Source organism: Danaus plexippus, chromosome 5 (assembly GCF_018135715.1).
Source record: "Danaus plexippus chromosome 5, MEX_DaPlex, whole genome shotgun sequence".
NCBI classification, from domain to species: domain Eukaryota; kingdom Metazoa; phylum Arthropoda; class Insecta; order Lepidoptera; family Nymphalidae; genus Danaus; species Danaus plexippus.
Window position 1 is genome coordinate 6,566,852 of NC_083539.1, and position 21,348 is coordinate 6,588,199.

The window sequence follows — 21,348 nt, forward strand, 5'->3', positions numbered from 1 at the left end:
CATGAAGAAAAAAGTAAAAAATGACGCTAATCATAAAATACTCAAGCACTAAAACTATTTGATGAAACCTATGATAACATTTACTTCCCACTTTCTCTTTAATTTTTATCTGCTAACAAAATTTTGCCATTTAAAATAATAAGAAGCAAATTAAAATAAAATAACGCATTTTGTTATAGTTATTATTCTAAATACATGAAATCAATTTGTTTTAAATATTTTTGTTCTCTATATAAGTCGTGATATCTTCATCCAGACTGGTTAATACATTTGTATTCATTGGCTTATTGGTTGCAGGTATGCGTTCATCGCTTGTTTTATTACTCTTTAATTTTTCTTCAACCATTGAAAGATGCTTCGTCAGTTGTGGTGGTATAGCGAAGCCTGTGAGACCACGATTTATGATTTCCACATTCAGAACATCTTCAATAGAATCACATATACCTGGTTCATTCTGTAAATTCGAATCAAAGCCCATTTTAATGCTGTGTCTAGCATTTTTTGGAGACATTGGGCTGTAGTTTATTTCAAGATCCTTAATATCTAAATACGGGTTCTTTTTCATTATCACCAAGTGCTCATACTGTCTTATATCATCATCGGTTATTGGATTCTTTGCTGCAAAATTTTTTAATCCCATGTTAATGTGGTCGAAAAAATTTCTTCCCAAATCTTGTGTAGAGTCTTTTATTCTACGTAATCTATTTTCAAGATTAGATGCCATCTTCTTCGTTCTTTCTAGGAGGTGATAATGAGTGCTATCTGTAATGATATATTTATAGGACAAAAGATATCAAATTTTTTACGACGCTCTTTATGCAAACACATAATTGGTAATTTGTTAAACCTATATTTTAAAATAAGAATGTTTGCGATTTATCAATAGTTCCTGTGTGAAGTAATTGTAAACAAATTAAAAAGTAACACGATAGGTAGGTAGGCACTTTACAGAATGTGTCCATACATGTATTTTATTTAATACAAATAATTTTGAAAGACGCTTTGGATTTCACATTATTTGTGATTTTGATTTCACTACATTTGCTAAAACTGATATAATCGTAGTTAAAACTGTAAAATATACAATCTACTATACCTTGTGTATTCTTTACTTTTCAGTTGTAGGTATATTTTAGTAAACAATACCTAACTTATGGTAACCGTTATTTTAACTGTTCGTACCATATTATGTAGAATTTTAGTAGGTAACTTTTACAAAAACAATGTCAATAGATATAATTAATATATTTAGATGGGAACAACAAAATTCCTAGGTATCTTGAAAATATGACTAGGTATATACCAATTATTATAAAATGCTTTCAATGAAAGTAAATAAAAGATGAATGCAAAGGCGGCAGGCGTCAGTTTGGGGAGAAGTTTGATTTAAAAATAACAATATAGAATTGAGGAAGATAATCTCACCATTTCTATGATTGACGAAATGCGATTTGTCCCTATGTAACGGTATAGTAGAGTTGCAACTGAAACACAATAAAAAATAAGCTAAAATAATAAAACAATCAGTTTTCATCATAAATATGGATATTTAGTGATTTTACATCAATTTTAATGTTACGGTTAGACAAGCTGTCAATATTCACGTTAAATCTGAATTAGAAAATAAATATTAATTATTGACAATACAAAAGAGGTTTCATAAGTTTTTAAAAGTTGAAATCACAATTTTCTTGTTCACACAGAAAAAAAGCGTAATACCCAAATCAATTACTAAAATGTTGCCGCCTTGTGGGCCGGGTTGCCTCAGCCTGCGTTCCTATTGGACGTATTCACCCTTTCCACTGGATTTGGTTTCCGCAAGGGATGAGGGAAGAGGGCGGCACATTCAGACACACACCTGACACTATCAATCCACGTGCTAGACGGGATCAGTGTGCATGTGTCGAAAAGCCCTAAGGAAGTTCTCGTAATTTAATATTAAAATATTTAAACATACCTACATATTATTTTAGAGTTGAAAAGCTGTTTTAAAATAATTTGAAAAGTATATAAATTTGTGTAATTTTATACCCATAAATAACTGACATAACAAAAAATGAACGACGATCCGAAAGATAAGACGACTACTTCCATACACGTTCCAAGGCCGTCTTCGCCTCGTAAATTCTTCGCTCGCATATACGGACACTTAGAGCCGGCCCAGGAAAACAAAAATAGACAACCAGCTCGTGAATCTGAGAGCGAATCATCTTCAGATATTGAAGTCGAGGACAGTGCCAGCGAACAGCTGTCTCCGCTTTGGCAGCCACCTTCTCAATATCCTCTGTGCCCCCGACCGATACTTCTGCCGCATCAACAATTAGCGTTCGGGGCAGGTCTTGCGGCGTTTCGTAAGTATTTCTCCTTATTAATTTTATTTTATTAGTTAGTCCTTTGTTTCATAACGATAAAAATCATGTAAACTAATGAGAAATAAAAAGCTTTATAGGTAATATCTCATCCTTGTTATTTTTGATATTAAAGATATATTACTTATACGTAAAGTTTTCAAATTTGCGACTTTTACTAAATGAGTGACTTAACCTTCTACCTTAAATCTTATTCAAAATCATGATGTTGGAATTAAGTGGAACAAAATTAGGTACCTATTACCTTTTTAATTGCAATCGACTTGCTTCGTTTTTTCAAAGAACTTTTATTAAAACATTAAAAACTTTGCTAGCGATGATCTTCCATTTATATTTAAGATAAACGTATATTATTATATTGTACTATAGGTATGATAAAATTAGGTATTAAAAAATTACGTTGCAATACGTACCTACATGTTTTATACGATATTTTATTTACGTCAGAGAAATTATACCTTAACAGCTTACTTCCTACTTTTTTATTAAGTAATAATAACATGATATAAATTAATATAAGCATCGATAATTAATATTTATTAATTTACTATTTTTAATTTTTTGATTTCATGAATATAAATCTACGTACACATTTATAATAAAATTACTCTTAACCTAGACGAGAAAGGCCTTAAAGGTTGAAAGAAAATATGTCTACTTGACGCTGGTACATTTTATAAATATTTTGGAAGAAAAAGTCAAAAAGAAAAGCAGTCAGCAACTCACATCTTTTTTTTGCCTACATTTTTGAGTTTTCCAATCAAATACCTACTTGTTTTTTGCTCCTCGACTCTATTAGAATGAAAAATGGTTTTAAATTATTACTGAGCCATAATGATTAGATTTTTTGCTTACTTCAATCTTGACTTTACTCTTTAAACCAATTCGTTTCGTACTACATTTGTAATAAGACTTTTTTTTGTAATAAGACTTTCTTCGGCTACAAAAATCCAACTTGATATTAATTATCAATATCAATGAAGGTGCTTCTTACTAGTTTTTTGAAATACATGTATACCAGCAAACGGTTTCAAGTTTTTGCTAATCAAATAAACACGTCTCTTCTCAATTCTTGAATTGTATTTGTTTAAAATCAGTTGGTAACCCATTTTTTTATATCCTGTTTTAAGTATCTTTTAGGGCGAAAGTGATAATAACAAATATAGACTATATAATAAATTACTTGACTCTTAGTAATAAAAAATTTGTCTGTTTTGGATGATGGATGATAGACATGATTTTCTTGACATAGGCTTGGTTTCTATATAAAAAAAAAACATATTATAATAAATACTTACCAAAATTATGTTCGTTGTGTAAATTACTGGGTTTTATTTTAAACAAAAGTACATTACTATTTATGTTTATATGTCATGTAAATATAGATTTTAATAACTTAATCAAATTCACTTTAAATTAATTGAAAACATCAACATTAGCCTGGACTTTTATATAGAATGAAAAGAAAAAATATTAGGGAATAACTTTTTTTAAAAAGTTCAAAGATACCTTTTCAATGATTTTTTCTGGGTTTTGAATAACCATTTGTTTCGCATGTTTTTGACAGGTAATTTAAGTAAATTAATCCCAAAAATATAACAAAACAGGTATCAGAAAGTTAATAAATGATAATACCGTTAAGTAGTTTTATGCGTACATCATATTTTTTTGAAATAATAAACGAGTTTAGTATATGTGATGCATAGTCAAATAATTAAGAGTTACAGATTTATGGAAAGCTTATTGAAGTACATGACATAAAATGATAACAGTGCTTGACTACTTCACAACCATTTTAATTCATTTTATTCGGTATTAACTTACTATAACAAATAATTATTTATTGTCTGTATATCCCAATAATATGTGTAAAACTTTATTTGTATATAGCTACATAGTTTTATTTATAGGTATTATTTTATACAATTTGCATTGCATACCTACATATAAGCTTCTAATTGTTATTAGTAACTATGTAATATAAAAGTTTTTAAAATGACTAAAACCTTTTTGGTGATTAGACTTTTCGTTGCTGGTTAATTTATATAATTATACTATGAGATTTTTACTTTTGTGCTGCAAAAAAAGACTTCAACATTAAAATTACGAATATTTTTAGTTACCAAACAATTTATTTAATATTCATTCAGTATCTTTTTCCTTAGCGGCGAAGGGAGAAACCGGAACCGCATAAAGAAAACGTTGGACATCCTTAACTACTACCCGAGATCAAAGACTCATGTCTGCGTCTTATAAAATATTACTAGAAAAATATCATGAATAAGTATAATAGAAAGATGGGAGATAAAATATATTTCAAAGATGTTTAATCCCCGCTTACACAACTCTTTGCTGGACCTCCCTTTCTAGTGGAGGATAACTATATACATACATACTTTTTATCTTGTAATGTCCACCGCATTTTATTTTTGTATTTATGAGAGACTAGGTAAAGGTAAGCTACGTAGATTCATGTCTTGGTGATACATTCTGAAGACATAAAACATATTCAGACGTGATTTTATATATCAATACAAGTGTATTGTTGACATCTTTCAACAACTTTGATAGATACTTAATATATAAAAGTTAAATTTCATGACATAAATCTATTTTTGTAAATCAGTAAATGTAAATTAGTGCAAATTAGGTAACGGTAAATAAAAAATCAGTAGGTATTATAAAGATTAGTGAATCGTATGTTAACGTAACGTACACTTTTGTCGATTTAATATTTTTCATTTTAATACCTATTATAATAATAGATCACAATAACTGCTTTCAAAAAAATCCTTTCAAAAAAAAAATCACAAACGAAATACATACAGTATATGCTTAAGCTTATTAAAAAGTGTATTGTCGTGAAAATTGTATCATGATGGTTTTTCGCGTGGCGTCGTTAAAAAACGTCTGGGCTGTCTATGGATGCGGAAGGCGAAACTCCAGCGTCACTCTGATGCGATTACTACACCACGATTCGATGCCTCATTGTGGAGGCGGGCCGTTCTATTCAGAGTCATTCTTGTATGAAAATTGCCAGTACTGTTCTCCTATACCGCTATAAAATTCATTGTTCAACACTTATAACTATTACGGAACAACGGTCCGTGAAACTGAAACGAAAATTAGCACAGAATGATTTAATTTTGCTTGAATTGTGCTCGCTCGCTATATTGAAATATGTTAGAAATTATTTAATTTATAAGCAATTCTTTTTAATAACGAAGACTTTGATTCGTAAGCACTTATAAACCTTTATGGACGGTTGTGATAATAATGTATTTTAGGAAGAAAATTTAAAAGATTTCCATTTCATTATAATATTGAATAAGTTCACTCAACATGATGCGAGCTACGCTTTCTTTAGTTTTATTTAAAAATTATTATCAGCTTTAAAAACTATGAAATATTAAACAATACGCTGATATTATATTAGTTCTTCAATAGCTTTTTAATCAAATAAAATGTAAATTTAATTGCCACGGGATTCTAATTATAATGTGACAGCGTTATAACATGTCTACCTAATATTTATCAAAACTTAATAAACCCGCGAGATTGTCTCTAAGAATATATTGAATACTACCTAAGTATATGTTACGTTCATTAACCATTTGAACAAATTTCTTTTATTTCTGAAGTTTTTCAAAAGATAATAAGGAATCTAATGTTTGCAGACAAAGTCAAATTTTTTATGTAGCGCAAAATAAAGCGGTGACGTCGTGGGAAAGAACACATGCGAGCAATATCTGGAAACATAACATTGTGATTTACATTAGCCGCAATTTGTATCGTCCTCGTTTAACAAAATGTTTGAGTGGATTTAGGTAGATTTGAGTCGTGTTTATCGGAATGGAATTTGAATTATTTAAAATTATTCTATTGGGCTTTGAATTTTTGGATACATATACGTTCGGTTGTAAAATGACGGTTATGATTATTATGTTGTGGAAACAAAATGGAATTTATAGTTCACAAAACAAAGTTAAGGCGATTACCTGTATACAATTAAACTCATACACTCAACCAATCTGTCAATAATTGAATGACAATTTCATTATGTCAGAAAATAAAGTTGGTATTAGGCACACTAAATTGACAATTCAACATATTTACACATGACATTTTCACATAATCTTAACATTTACAACGTAAAATATAAGGTGAATTAACATTATACAATCTATCGGTAAGTAAGCGGTTCTTTTATATCTTTTCTAGTTTGAAATGATTCGCAGAGAATTGCGTTCAATTGAAAATTATTGAAGCAAATGTTCTCAATAATATGAATATCTTCGAGAGTATTGAAAACAAAAAACAAACAAGTCAGGTGTAATCTCTCATCTCAATGGATGATGGTCGAACGAATCTGTAATTAGGGGATAGGTAATGAATATTAAGGGAAGCAACCCCAATATATATGTTTTCTATTATCGCGATGTTGGCATTGTTGTTCTGACAATCATTTTTTTATCGCCAGTAACAAAACAATAATTAAGGGGAGCGTTTCTTTTAAATAGTCGTATCTCATGACGACTATTATCGATACTTGTAGATAATAAAAAAGAAAAACGTGAACTATTTCCATCAGAATCATATTACTTTTCTGTCCGCTTTTATATATTTGTCTTCACAAAAATAAAGAGAATTAAGAAAAAGAAAATTTCCCTTTTATCAAAATAAATTATCGTCATAAAGATATATATGTATTTGATAAATTGCTTATGGGATAATTTAAAAAATCAATACCCCACTTTCACCTCAATTGAGTGAATGATGATTTAATGTGACAACACTCAGTCAGATTAAGCCCTTATTACGGTCCAATTACACATGTAGGCGACCGAGCCGCCACAGCTGACGGCTCCCATGGACAACACCCTTTAATTTTTATTACCATTTTGAACAAGCTGTTATATCTGTTAATTCAAATTATTTTATTGCAAATCAAAGAAACTCATTCCTAAAAATTTTAAGGTATTTAATTTTGAACGGCTCATAAAAGTTTTAAATGTTATATTTTTGAAATAAAAGGTATTTTAAACATTCTAATATTTTTTTATATTTACAATCAAACTATAGATAATTACGGTACAGTTTATTTAATCACAAAGTATTAGTACTGAGAATGTAATCAAGATCTTTGTACAATTTAGTACATTATCATGAAGATCATTAGGTCCGGTTTTCATATAATAAACACATTTGGCGATCTCTCACGCATCGTTTTGATGTTTAACGACAGGAATCATGCGAACTATTGTTCTTTCCTTTTATATTGTCCTAATGTTATACACTAAAAAACTACAAGACAATACAGTATTTATAGATGTATCCAAGCCTTAATATCTTCATATACTTGTATATATACGTAGGTAGGTATATGTTTTTATTTTATCACTATCTAATAAAAGTAGATTAGAATGATAAGAATAATAATATCATTTCGACAAGATGGCATTGAAAAGAAAATACATTTTAGGGAAAAGTTAGGTTTATTATTTTTCTTTAATAAAGATTTTAAAATTTGATATGTTTATAATGAAAACATAATAGGAGATATTTTTTTTTTGTATGTTGTATGTTCGCTTTATTCATTATATGATTATACCTACCAATTTGCACTTAAAAGGTATTAAAAAAGACTTAATAGCGTGCCTGTCGTAAGGAACTTTTTAGTTTATTTTTTGTACAGCTTAAATATCGTGTATTAATCGCAAAATACCGGCCAATATAATTTAATATTTCAGTGCTTCACAGCGGAAACAGTTGTTTGATAGAGATTCCTTTCATTTTTGGTGAGGATTTAGCATAATAAGTACTTAGTTTCGAATTTCTTATTGAGCTAAACAATATTTTATATATTTATTAACCCAGTCGGGTTTTAAGTAGATTTTTTGCATGGTTATTAACTATTGACTACATGTATCTAGACACAATAGATTCGTACTTTAATGTTCATTGCAAATTAGCTTTTGCTTCGCAGGTCTAGAAGCTCGGATGTTGTTATTATGAGAATAAATTAATGTCTTCTCCAAGGTGTATTCTCTACACAACTTGAATAGCAGTCGGTTATGCACAAAAACATAGATCACAGATGTTTCCAAATTTCAATTGTAAATGTAGAAGACAACTTTAATGAAAAAAACTTAACGATACTGCTTTGTGACCACTGTGACATTACATTACATTTCACTATGACTGTTACACCAAGATTATTACTAGAATATTCACGCAAAATTTTGTGACTTCTTAAAATATCCATTTATTTAAAAACTGACGGTAAAATATTGAATCCTTAAAAAAAATAACAGTAAATTCTTGAAATCCGACCCCACATTCTCATAATAATATGGTCATCGTGATCCTTGAATATTATATTACAAACTGATTATTAAAATGATCGTGATTCACCCTTGATGCAAGGTTTCACTAACGCTTCCTGGGGAATGTGACAATATGGTGCGGATTCAGAGCTCTTACAAATTTTTCTCAGATTAAATCGCTTCCTTTTAACACAGGAACAAAGAGGAAGCCTTATTTGAGGTTGTATACGTTAGGGTTTTAAAAAATCTGGATGTAGCAATTAACATAATTCCGAATGAAAAACAAAAATGTGTTAGATAAATTTATAACCACTAATATATATATTATATAACAATAACAAATGACGCCTTAAAATAAAAAAAACGGCAGCTGTTAATTTGTCTAAAATTTGATGTAATGACCTGTTTCGTTGCAGTGGCTCGCAGACGACGAAAGGAAAATAGACCACGCAGACAGAGGACTACCTTTTCTGCTCATCAGACTTTACGACTTGAACTAGAATACGCCAGGGGTGAATACGTGGCGAGAGCAAGAAGGTAGAACTTCAATAGCAATCTTCAATTCTTTTTGTTAGACTAAGTTCAGTTTTACTATATAGCGTTACAAATGTGATTTTAATGTAATACCGGCCAGTGCTTGTACTAATTTTTATAAATATTAATGTTACCTAATACTGACTATATATTATGACAATTACCTAGCGATAAAAACGGACATTTTCATTCTGAGATTAGCTTGAATGATGTTAGAAATTAATAGAAACAAACGAAGCAATTTAAAGCCAGTAACTTTGACATTTAATTCACACATTAAGGTAACTGTGGGTAAACCATAATCAATAGGTATAAGTGATTTTTTTCCTTGGTTCAGAACAAAAACCAATCCTAGATAATGGGCGTTTTAATTTTAATACGATTTTTATGGTTTTGAAACAACAAAGCTAAGTTTATCAATTTGACATTTCGTTGGTAACCTAATATTTGTTATTAGAATTATTAATACCTACACGCAAACAGTCAAGACGTACTTTATGTGTAAGTTGGTTAAAAGACGACTTTTATCCGACAATTAATCTTTTTTGAAACTTTTATCCGGTAATTCGAATTTAATAAAAACCTTGTCCCTCGCAAAGAGAATATGGATATTTTTTATTATTTAAGAATTGTTTTAAAAATAATAAATTAAAAATGCAAAGTAAAGGTTTTATTTTGTTTTTTCGTTGCTAAAATCTGTTTTTATAAATGGAACTTATAGTTTACTACATAGTACATATACTACCTACCTATTCCTACATATTTTTTCTTCTTAAATAAGACGATTTTATTTTAGATGTGAGCTTGCATCAGCCTTAACCCTGAGCGAAACCCAAGTAAAAATATGGTTTCAAAACAGAAGAGCCAAAGATAAGAGGATTGAAAAAGCTCATTTAGATCAGCAATACAGGTAAGTGTTGCACATTAAAATTTACCAATAGCATATTAATTTACTATTTTTATATTAGTTACACTATTGATATATATTAATTATTTATGATATATTAAAACAATTAACGCATTTTAATTATAACTTTTGACGTATATTTTTTTACTTGTCAAGGCAACTGGCAGCAGCGTCAGGTTTTTTCCCGCCAATATTCAACGCACAATACGCGCCGCCATGTCCCTGTCTACCGACGCCTCCGAACATTGACAAATAAATTATATTAATTGTATGTAACATTGAGTCTAAAACTCATTAGCTATAAAAGTAGATCGAATTAACAAATATAAAAACAATAGATATAATATAACCTAATATCGTCTTAGATTTATTGTTACTAAGCCAAATAAATAGTGTTTTCGAATTAATTATTCTATTCGGTATTATGACTTGTATAGAAGAAACACTAATAATATGATGCGTAGGACTTTTGTATATTTAAAATCTACTCATAAATAAAAGATTCAACAATACTAGTCAATGCTACAAATAATCAAATGGCATTAGAGTTAGGTAAGGGAAATAAAAGATATGTATTGTTATTATTAAGTTTTATTTCATTATAGTCTACTTACCATGGCCTTTTCCACGCACGGAGGCTTGTCCAAATAGTAGAAGAGTCCATGGAAAATATTGTCAATTTAATTTATATTGCACACGAAATAAGAGCAATGTAATTCTACATTTATAATAGTAAAATATCAAGAAAATAACATTTCATTAAATTAAAAAAAAACATAACAATCGATAAAGTAAACTTCAAATTCAACTATTTAAAATCCCACAAACAAATCCTTAATATTAAATCAATTAATCCCATATTCAAATATAAAAACCAATGAATATAAACATTCATCAATATTAGAAGAAAAAAAATTGCACCTTATATTGCATAAAATTCGAAAGTGGAATGTGCTTGTATTAAGAATAAATACATAACATGACTTAAAATCTAAAAACGCTTTATAACACAGTTTTTACAACTGATTAATAGTAATAACAGCAAAAATAGCCCGTGCATTTAAACTGTGATGAAAAAGATTTAAGACTGAAATCGAATATCTTCTATAGTGAACACAATACCTTACAATAAGTAAAATAATTATTAATGCAGTTGTCCACTTCACTAGCTAGCTCCTGGCCTATCTACTCCCTGCCTAGCTTCAACTAAGCTTGAGACCTATGTTCAAAAATGTTTAGTTATGGACCTTCAACTTAAAAATAGCTTTTGCTATCAGGTATTATAAAAACAATTTATTTGGAATATGTTGATCCTGACCAAAAATGGTTTATTTACTAATTGTTTTTTTTTCTGAAATGTAGATTTAGCCATATTCATACCTAAGAATGTTGCAAACAATTGACCTTTTTAAGTAAGTTAATATTTAATTGTTAATAATAAATAAAACAATTTGAGAAAATACTTACAAGAGGTCTTTTAAAAACGACGAGAGTTGTTGGGAGTGTTGCCAGAGTTGTTGAAGTTGGAAGGATTGCCGCTGTTGTAGCCACCACCTAATCCATAAAAAAAAACAGTGTCGTTTTTTAAAAGCTCTTTTATTGCGGATTCATATTTAGCATTATAGCTAAATTGTAACATGATATACAGGTTCCATTTGAATACAAATTATTTCTTCAAATTTAAACCATAAAGATTTAAAATTGTGTGAATTTATATTCATAAATTGAATAATTCTAATTGCGGCCAGATATATTTCAAGATTAATTGATTATTCATCAGTAATTTAGGATTAAGAAAGCTTGTAAATTTAAATTACCTGCATTATAGGGCTGTTGTCGTGTATTACTAAAATTAGGTCTCATTGGCCCTCCACCATAGTTTTGTTGATATCCACTCCCAAAGTCGCCCTGCCAACCTTGATCATAACCCTGGTTGCCCCAATTGCCTGAATTATCCCAAGGATTCTGGTTGTTCCAACCCTGCTCGTAGCCTGAATCAAAGGCGCCATCTGAAGGATAGTGAAGACCAATAGGATTAAAATATGGAATAATTCAGATTTTTATTTTCAAAATCTACTAAGCTTTAGGAGGTATTAGTTATTAATCCATCATATGATACCACTTTTATAGTAGAAATGATTATAAGCCTACCTGTATTCCAATCCTGTAATTGTCTATTACTCCATCTTCCACTCCGTCCCCTACTACCACTAGATGCCATCACTGTCTTTGATATAGCCTTTTTAACATCCAAGCGACGACCTTTAACCTTGTGGCTTGGTTGTACTGGAATAAGCTTTAAATTATTCACAAGATACATAATAGATTAAAAATTTTAAAAAATAATTTCATACATACAAATCACAACTCAAATTGTAATAAAATTTTTATTGTTATCTGAGAAATTATATTATGTTAAATTTTCATCTAGTCATTTACAAAATTAGCCTCTTTTTAATTAATTATGCATAAATATTACTTGCAGCATAAATTTGTTAACAGTTTATAAATTATTATTCTAAGTATATCAAGTTGGGTAGAACCACAAACATATATTTACTTTTTTACATTCAAGAATGAAACAAATATACAGTACACACTACCCAAAATTATATAATACATATATATTTTTTTTTTATTCTGAATGATGGAATAGCAAAAAAAAATTCATATTTAGACTAAGGTTTAAAATGTTCTGCTTTTTTATTTATATATAATTTATCAAACAGTTTAAATATCCCCCATAGTTTTAATGAGTTAAGGAACAAGATATAAATTGCTCAGTCAGTAAGTATAGTTCATTTCAATAGAATTTAACAATCTTGAAAATTAATGTGATCAATTGATATTAACAGAGACTTGTCTATGCCCCTATACTCTTTAAGATACTTTATTATTTATAGCGTAAATGGAGCTTACGGTTCCTTAGGAAACCAATATTCCCAAAAACCATGCCATCAAAGTCAATAAGTATTGAGTTAAAAAAAAAAATACTTTTTAGCGCCCTCTATGTTTAGCTCCACATGCTAAATACCACAAAAAAAGAACAATTTTATTGATGAAAATCAGCTAAAACTGAGCAGTAAACTGGCTCTGATGAGCCTGTTGAATACACTATAGTGTTTGTTATAATCAGATCTTTTTAATATTTTTGAGTTGGTTAAAGTTCAAATAATAATGATTATAAATACCTTTATACATGTATAAAGTAAAATTAGTTACGAGTACACTATTTATAGCTAAAGAATGACTTAACCGTTTATGATGAAAATTGGTGGAGGGATAGCTTAGAACCAGGAAAAGAACATAAGATACTTTTCATGAGATGGAAAAAAATAAATAAATCAATAAAATCCAAAATCTTCTTATTATATTACTGTCTTTAAGGAGGAACAGAGTTCTCCCGGTCAGCTTTACAATGCTTATTTTGAAAGTAACACAGACGAAGTCACAGACAAAAGCTAGTTTATTATATATTTATTATGTACAACACTCACTTTTCAAAGACAAATAGACTTTGATGAGTAAAAAATGATCATTTCAATTTGACAAATACAATAAATTTTTGTGTTTAAAATAATTTTATAAAACAAACATATATAAACAGCTGTTTAATGATGAAAAGTTTGTTAAAAACAGTGGGGGGTTCATTGAAATGTAATTATTATCAGGACTGACATACAATTGTACGTAAAAATGGAGTAATCCTAGTCAATTGCTTTGTTTATAAGATTGTCAAATTCTATTGAAATGAACTATAGACTTCAATCTCAACTGTGATGAAAACTATGCTTATTTGTATTTGAGATGTTCAAAAGAATAGAAAACTTGTATATTTTTTTGGAAACAACTTACAGCATATTCTATCAACTGGATCGTAATCATCAAATTCAATAAATCCAAAGCCTCTTTTCTTTCCAGTGTCTTTTTCTGTTACTAAACTCACTGAAATAATTTCGCCAAATTTGCTGAAGTATTCTCTCAAGTCTTCCTCTTCAATATCTTGTTTTATACCTCCAATAAACAGTTTCTTGACTGTTGCACTAGCATCCGGCCTTTTGATCTCTTCTCTTGGTACAGCTCGTTTTGGTTCTACAATTCTGAAATTATCATGTATATTATATTTTTGACTTATAAAACTAAGAATTTACACAAATGTACCTTGTTCTTACAAATCATCTTTTTTTTTAAACTGTATAACAACCTCATAAAGCTTTAGATGTTGAATTATCAGTATTACATTTTAAATCATTTGAACTATCTTAAATCTTTACACATATTTAAACCACTATTTTGCTACTATATTAAATAGCTATCTTATTGTATAGTGTTTTATTTTTCTGGGTATTTCAAACTTTTACCCTATTACCAAATGGATTATTCTCAAAGGTAATGTATGTAAAATGTATACTGCTAAAGTTTGTTAATTAAAAATAATGAATGAAAATTAAATTACATCACTTGTGAATTCTTTATAATGAGTGAAGTGAAGTAATTGTGAAGATTTAAATATATATACATATATACTTATTAAGTTATAAAAATAATCTTAACATAGTTATCGTAACGGAAATTCTTAGTACAGACAGAACAAAGAGATATACCTTCCATCAATCTTGTGAGGTCTGTTTTTCTGAGCATCATCTACCATATGAGCCCGGGAATAAGTTATAAAACCGAAACCGCGAGACCTCTTGGTCTGTGGATCCTTCATAACAACAACATCAACAATATCCCCCCATTGTTCATAAAACTCTTTCAGTGACGTATCTGTCGTACAATAATCTAGTCCACCAATAAACAACTTCCTTGTATGTTCAGGTTCCTCTTGTAAAAAATCATCACCCTCCTTAAAAGAATAATCATTAATTAAATAATTGGTTCACATTGAAATTTCAACTTATTTTCTTACATAGTCATCGTCCCCGCCGCTTGGCTTCATGATTGTATGTACAATTGTAATTAATTAAAGGCAAATGCAAAATATTGCTTTAACTCTGAAAGTAAACTTGAGTTAAATTTATAGAAGATACATACAATCTATATTAATTAAATGTAAAAACTTTGAATGCATGAATGGATTGCGTTAAAATTATCAACAAACAAACGGCTATCAAGTGAGTTGACAGATTTTTGTTTTTTGTTGCAAGACACAGATTAGTAAAATCGTTTAATGAATACCTCTTAATGAGAAAATTTGTATATAATATAAACAAATACATATAATTAAATTATATGAATTTTTTTTGACAAAATGACTTATTGAATCAATAATGTTTTCCTTTAAAAATATGTAACAGAATAGAATTTTATCAACAAATATACAAATGGTCATACAAGATTATTATATTTGCTAAAAAAAGTAAAGCTTCCAACTAAAGTTATTAAAAAAAAAGACATTTCAGTTGCAAATATAGCAATTCTCCGACCAAGGGAATTCTTCACTAGATGTAGTCTATGAATATGGATAAATAAAATTAATATAAAAGAATTAATTATTAATTTAACATCACAACAATGCTTGGAAAAAGAACAATTCTATTTCTATTACCATCTTTATATTTGCCAAAAATATTTCTTCCAAGATAGGTACCACGCGATCGAATTGTGTACAATACTTTTAAGATATGTTAGATTTTTACTTGTACACATTTAAAATGAAGTTATGTTATATTTGGGTATAACTTGGACAATTTTATTGTTTGACCGTGTTCAAGGTTGCTGTAAAGTTATAGAAACGCCTAAAAAATTAAAAAAAATAAATAATATACTCGCGTATAAACATATCCGAAAAACATATCATTAAAATTTTTCAGAGGTAGGGTAAAACAATTGATAATACTAAAATTATATTCTATTTATGGCAACACCAACTATGTTGACGTGTTGCGATTGGCGACGGCAATGCTAGTTAAAATTATTGAATTCTGGAACATCAACCATCTTTCTTTTTGGCGTGGCGTCGGTTAGGTGTGGACGTACTATTCTCGAAGAATTTTTTTTAAATATTATATTGTTTGTTTTGAGCTAAGAAGTTTATATTTTAAACAAATTTTTTATTAGTGGTTAGAATATTTTTTTTATTTCGGTCAACATGAGACCGCAAAACGGAGACGATGGCTTTGTAAGTAAAAACATTACTTTCTATTATTATAATTTTCCTTGTTTCAAAATGATAAAGATGATTCGTTATCATTATACACCATGCATTAGTTCATTATTTTTTCACCTCTTATCGGTTAAAATTGTTTGAAGCAACGATTCCGCCATTTTGTAACGCCTTCGTGTTCTACTTTTAGGATGAGCCCGAGGTACATAGAAAAATTTTCATTGGAGGATTGAACTATAGGACCTCTGATGAATCCTTAAAAGCACATTTTGAAAAATGGGGTGAAATTGTCGATGTTGTTGTTATGAAGGACCCTAAAACGAAAAGATCCAGAGGTTTCGGATTTATCACGTATTCGAAAGCGCACATGGTCGATGATGCGCAACTTAATAGGCCACATCGTATAGATGGCCGGTGAGTGTTTGTTTTTTAATTTTATTGCAGTCCAGCTATGTGAAAGTTAATTATTGTTTTCACATCGTTTTATGCTGCACAAAACAATTGACACTGCTTTGTGAATGTTACGCGTATTCAAACACGTGGCGTTTTCTGTGGGGCCAACAACTTCTCACTATTATAACCGTTAATCACTATTTAATTAGTGTTTTCGTTGTATATGATGACCTAGTTTTTTTTTTGTTCTTAGTATGGTAGAAACTAAAAGAGCAGTAGCCAGACAAGATATCAAAAACCCGGAAGCTGGAGCTACGGTTAAAAAATTATTTATTGGTGGCATTAAAGACGATCATGATGAAGAACAACTTAGAGAATACTTTTCAAACTATGGAAATGTACAAAATGTCAGTATAGTTACTGATAAAGGAACCGGGAAAAAACGTGGCTTTGGCTTTGTTGAATTTGATGATTATGATCCAGTTGACAAAATTTGTTGTAAGTATATTTTCGTCAACACACTAATGATAATCCACAGCTTTGCCCCAAAATGGATTTATCTATATCCAGGTTTGGCTTCCTCTGACTGTGGATAGTAAAACATAGACTAAGCTATACATGACTTCCAGTTTGAGGGGAGATCTGGTACGCAGGTCTATGGACAAATTAACTTTTAATATTACAAAATATTTACCTGATAATTTAAGTTCATAATTAAATCACTGTATAAAATGGCCCAGAATTTCAGATTCTTATATTTACTATAAGTGATCTTAATTTTGTTTCACAGTGAATGCTCCCCACAAAATTAATGGTAAACAGTTAGATGTTAAAAAAGCACTCCCCAAAGATGGTTCTGACCAAAGAGGAGGGCGAGGTGGTGGTGGAGGAGGAAGAAATGACAACTGGGGCAATGGTGGTATGTTGTCTGTCACATACAAATTAAATGTATAACTTTCACAATTTTACGAAATTTAAAAGAAATACCTGTCATAGGAGGTTACGGAAACAACCAAGGAGGTTGGAACAACTCCAACCCATGGGACAACAACCAAGGAGGATGGGGTGGTAACCAGGGAGGTGGTGGTTACGGTGGGGGTGGTGGCAATCAAAGAGGAGGGTGGGGGAATCAAGACTTTGGTAATTACAATCAACAGGGATACAGTGGTGGTCCAACGCGTAACCAGCAATATAGCAACAATAGGTCCGCCCCTTATAACGTGAACCAAGGTGGTGGCGGCAGTGGCGGCGGCTACGGTGGCGGCAACTATGGCGGCGGTGGCGGCGGCAACCAAGGAAGAGGTGGAAGATTCTAAGCTACGTATGTAAACATTTGATAACATCATTCACATCACATCCCCCCAAACAAATTTTACTCTTACAATCACATACTTGAAACCTTTGTTAGCGTCAGATTATTTATTAGGATAGCCATTTAATAGGTTTAAAGAACTACATAGCATTAATGAAGCAATGGAATAGGAAGAGGTAGCTTATGAATTCTAGTTACAATTAATGCTATGAAGGTGGCCGTTATGTTGTATACTTGTACGTGTGTTATTAAAGATTTTTTCAATCTCTAGGTTTCGTGCTAAGTACACTAGTAGTGCAGAGTATATCGTGCTAGTGTAGGCAGTACGCTCCGGAGCACTAGTTACTCTACTCTGGTCAACATGCCAGACCACCTAGCAGAAGCCGTCAGGAAACCAGTAGAATTAGTTGGACCTCAATTTATCTCTTAGAAAATATTAATAGATTACTTTAAAATATGTACTGATATGTAAGCTGGATGATATTTATTGTAGTACCTAGGTACTTACGGTGACATACTTTTAAGGATTTATATAGTTTGTGAAACCAGATATAGTTACTTTTTTACGGAAGTACAATTTAGGTTATCTTGTAAGATTATTTGAAGTAGAAGCTAGGAAATTCTGAAATAAGATGATGACATTAGACTTGAATTAATCATGACTACTTTTATTTACTGACCTTAAATCAGTATTAAGTTCTCAAATAGCTGTAAATGAAATATAGGTTTAAAGTGGATTACTAGGCTAATATATGTAATAAATTTATAATTTAGTAACCAGTAGGGTTATTTATTTAGAATTTGACTGTTAAAATAATCCCTTGATTTGTGAAATATATTGCACATACTCTATTTGTACTGAAAATATCTAATTATTAAAACTGTTCCAGGGATTCTATTAAATATCAGTGAATTAGTTTATCACTACTTTATTTTCTAACCTGTTTATTATTTTTGGAGTATTTTTTGAACGTCTATTCAGAGAATACTAATGCCCTTATGTTATTTTAGTTCTTTGTAGTTTCAACTTCTTCGTCTTCTGTACAATATACAAATAGATCGAAAATAATATGCGCTAGTCTTAACTCTAAATTAAAATGATTGAAAATAAGGGGCATTATATTTTTTCTCACTTCTGGAGCATATGATACTAGACTTGATAAATATATTCGTTTTTATATTTAAAAAAAAGTTTAAATTATTCTTTCATTTGAACGACACTGAAGGTTCAAGTCGCTACTGAGATATATAGGTACTCTGCTACGTGCGGTTTGGCTAGAGATCGGCTTCTAGAAACCAACACTGGTAGGTAAGGTATAGATTATAAATTAGGTTTTATCGAACCATAAAATTTAGTTGAAGATAACGATTTCTAAAATGAATTTTTGCGTCTCGAGGATGGATTTTAGGTTAATAGGAGAGATATAGTTAACTTACACCTCATTTAATAGCGAAAAGGTATTTTCCCGTTTTAATTCGCTGTTACATTTTTAGGGTTAAGGTATAAGGTTTCTTAGATGACATATTTTACGCTACTTAGATTTTCAATAAATATCGGACTGTTCAACGACACTATTGTTCTAGATGTTTATAGAAAAATAAAAAACAGTGCTTTATTTCTGATGACAAATTTCTTTTTTTAACATCGTTAAATAGCTGTGAGATAGATAATATATCCAATTGTTTAAGGTCCAGTTACGGATTGTTCTAGAAATCTTTAGGACACCTTTAAATTTGTTGACGTGCCCTAATATCATCGAAAAAAGGGACTTTTTAAAAATAGTTATCAATTTATCGAATATCCAAGAATCACTATTTCAGGAACAAAAATATTTGATAAGTCATTTTCCGCAGATAAACACATGATCGAAAGGTTCTGGTGTCATTTAATTTTATTCATTTCATTTCTCTGTAGCACATACTATTTGCCCGTTTTGGGGTTACACTGACCTAAAAATAACATATTTAACTAACAAATTTAATCTGCTTGCCATATTTAATACATCATGCCTTTTATTTTCATGACAAGTCCAGTCGGGGGATTTTACATCATACTTTTCGTTATCTAAAGGTAAGTCCTGTATTTTTTCTTATTTCCTAACATATTCTATATCTAATTTTATAAAAAAAATAAAGAATATTCATTATTATTTACTTGATTTATTTCTGCACCCAAATATTCATAAGCATACCCTGCATAACTTAAATTTTGAACGTCTTAGTTTCTTAAGACATCTCATTAAATGTCATCATAAGACATGGTAATTCAAAATAAGTTCGAGGGATATCTTCAGTACCTAACATGAATATCCGGATCAGAGTTAGGTATTATTTATATAACCTAAATTGGCAAAGGTTTTCCCAATAATGCGCTCTGGACCGTTTTAACATCGTTGATTTGTGAAGATAGGTGTGATCGGTCTTGCATATATAATGGGAACAAAGTTCATATGAGATACCGTAACACTGAAAATATTTTGAAAATGAAAAATAGCTTAATGTAGAAAGTTGTTAATACTTTGTTTTTCTAAATATTCTCCCGTTCCTCTACACATCGTCGCATTCGATGGAACCACAGAAAAGCAGTTCTTTCCATTCTTCCTTAGGGGTCTCTTCTATTGTATTTTCGTACGTTTTCACTGCATCTTCAGGGCTCGTAAAGCGAATACCTCGAAATTTTATCTTTAATTCTTAGGAATAAATAAAAGCCTCCGGGCACCAGGTCCCGGTTGTATGGCGGATAACTTATTAACTACACCTGCCATAATCAAATATTAAATAGTCCGTCTTGTAAGAGTGCGCTAAAGCATTGTCTTGGTGAAGGAGGATCCTACTTCAAGGGCGCTGCTGTAATTTTTTCTCCAAGACAACAGGCAAACTGCGATTGACATAGCAGTCTGCAGTAACTGTCCTTCCATTTTCTAGTTACCTAGTATTATTGTCGCGAAATAACTTTTCCGACCCAATAATGAGTATCATCCTTTTTCCTTGATTTCTTCCTTTCTTTAACTTAGTTTACCGATTCTCAAAAGGAAACGCCCAATGAGCTGATTGTCTTTTGGTTTCGGGTTCGTAGCAATATATCCAGTTCAACACCTGTGACTATTTCAAATACAGTAGTCGTACTACTATAATACTTGAGTCACCGTCGTTGAAATTATTTAACATTTAGAGACACCTAGTCCTATCGTCGGGGATAGTGCCAATCCGCGTAACTAGCACTGGATTAATCCGCGTATCTGCATTAGAAGCAGATTGACAGAATAAGGTTAAAACTGATATTTTTTCTAAAATAATTAAGTTCATTTTTTCACATTGAGTAATAAAGTAACCACTAAATAATTATTCACTGAAAAAATTACCTTAAACGTCATTAAATTAAGAATATTTTTTAGTTC

At 30.2% G+C, this 21,348-nt stretch overlaps 4 protein-coding genes across 5 annotated transcripts; 2 read left to right on the plus strand and 2 right to left on the minus strand.

Annotated features, from left to right (window-relative positions):
• Positions 1-114: 114 nt before the first annotated feature.
• Positions 115-2,035, minus strand: LOC116769264 (uncharacterized). The gene is made up of 4 exons (XM_061529425.1): positions 2,032-2,035; positions 1,563-1,590; positions 1,426-1,484; positions 115-762 (listed from the first exon to the last, which is right to left on the minus strand). The coding sequence occupies exons 1-4, from the start codon at positions 2,033-2,035 to the stop codon at positions 212-214; spliced, it is 642 nt and encodes a 213-aa protein (XP_061385409.1). The 3' UTR covers positions 115-211.
• A 21-nt stretch (positions 2,036-2,056) lies between these two features.
• Positions 2,057-10,515, plus strand: LOC116769265 (homeobox protein rough-like). The gene is made up of 4 exons (XM_032660307.2): positions 2,057-2,351; positions 9,112-9,232; positions 10,026-10,139; positions 10,293-10,515. The coding sequence occupies exons 1-4, from the start codon at positions 2,057-2,059 to the stop codon at positions 10,390-10,392; spliced, it is 630 nt and encodes a 209-aa protein (XP_032516198.1). The 3' UTR covers positions 10,393-10,515.
• A 196-nt stretch (positions 10,516-10,711) lies between these two features.
• LOC116769096 (heterogeneous nuclear ribonucleoprotein A1-like) lies at positions 10,712-15,261 on the minus strand. Its single transcript, XM_032660096.2, has 7 exons — positions 15,049-15,261; positions 14,741-14,985; positions 13,992-14,236; positions 12,288-12,422; positions 11,954-12,145; positions 11,604-11,690; positions 10,712-11,355 (listed from the first exon to the last, which is right to left on the minus strand). The coding sequence occupies exons 1-6, from the start codon at positions 15,076-15,078 to the stop codon at positions 11,614-11,616; spliced, it is 924 nt and encodes a 307-aa protein (XP_032515987.2). The 5' UTR covers positions 15,079-15,261; the 3' UTR covers positions 10,712-11,355; positions 11,604-11,613.
• Positions 15,262-16,069: 808 nt separating this feature from the next.
• Positions 16,070-20,100, plus strand: LOC116768925 (heterogeneous nuclear ribonucleoprotein 87F-like). Of its 2 annotated transcripts, none has more exons than XM_032659824.2 (6): positions 16,070-16,260; positions 16,436-16,659; positions 16,892-17,136; positions 17,429-17,557; positions 17,620-17,959; positions 18,222-20,100. In XM_032659824.2, exons 1-5 carry the CDS (start codon positions 16,231-16,233, stop codon positions 17,952-17,954), a joined length of 963 nt encoding a protein of 320 aa, XP_032515715.1. In that variant the 5' UTR covers positions 16,070-16,230; the 3' UTR covers positions 17,955-17,959; positions 18,222-20,100. The 2 variants fall into 2 exon arrangements, with proteins under 2 accessions (XP_032515715.1, XP_032515716.1); XM_032659825.2 differs by having other exon boundaries at positions 16,072-16,260; positions 17,635-17,959.
• Positions 20,101-21,348: the final 1,248 nt, after the last annotated feature.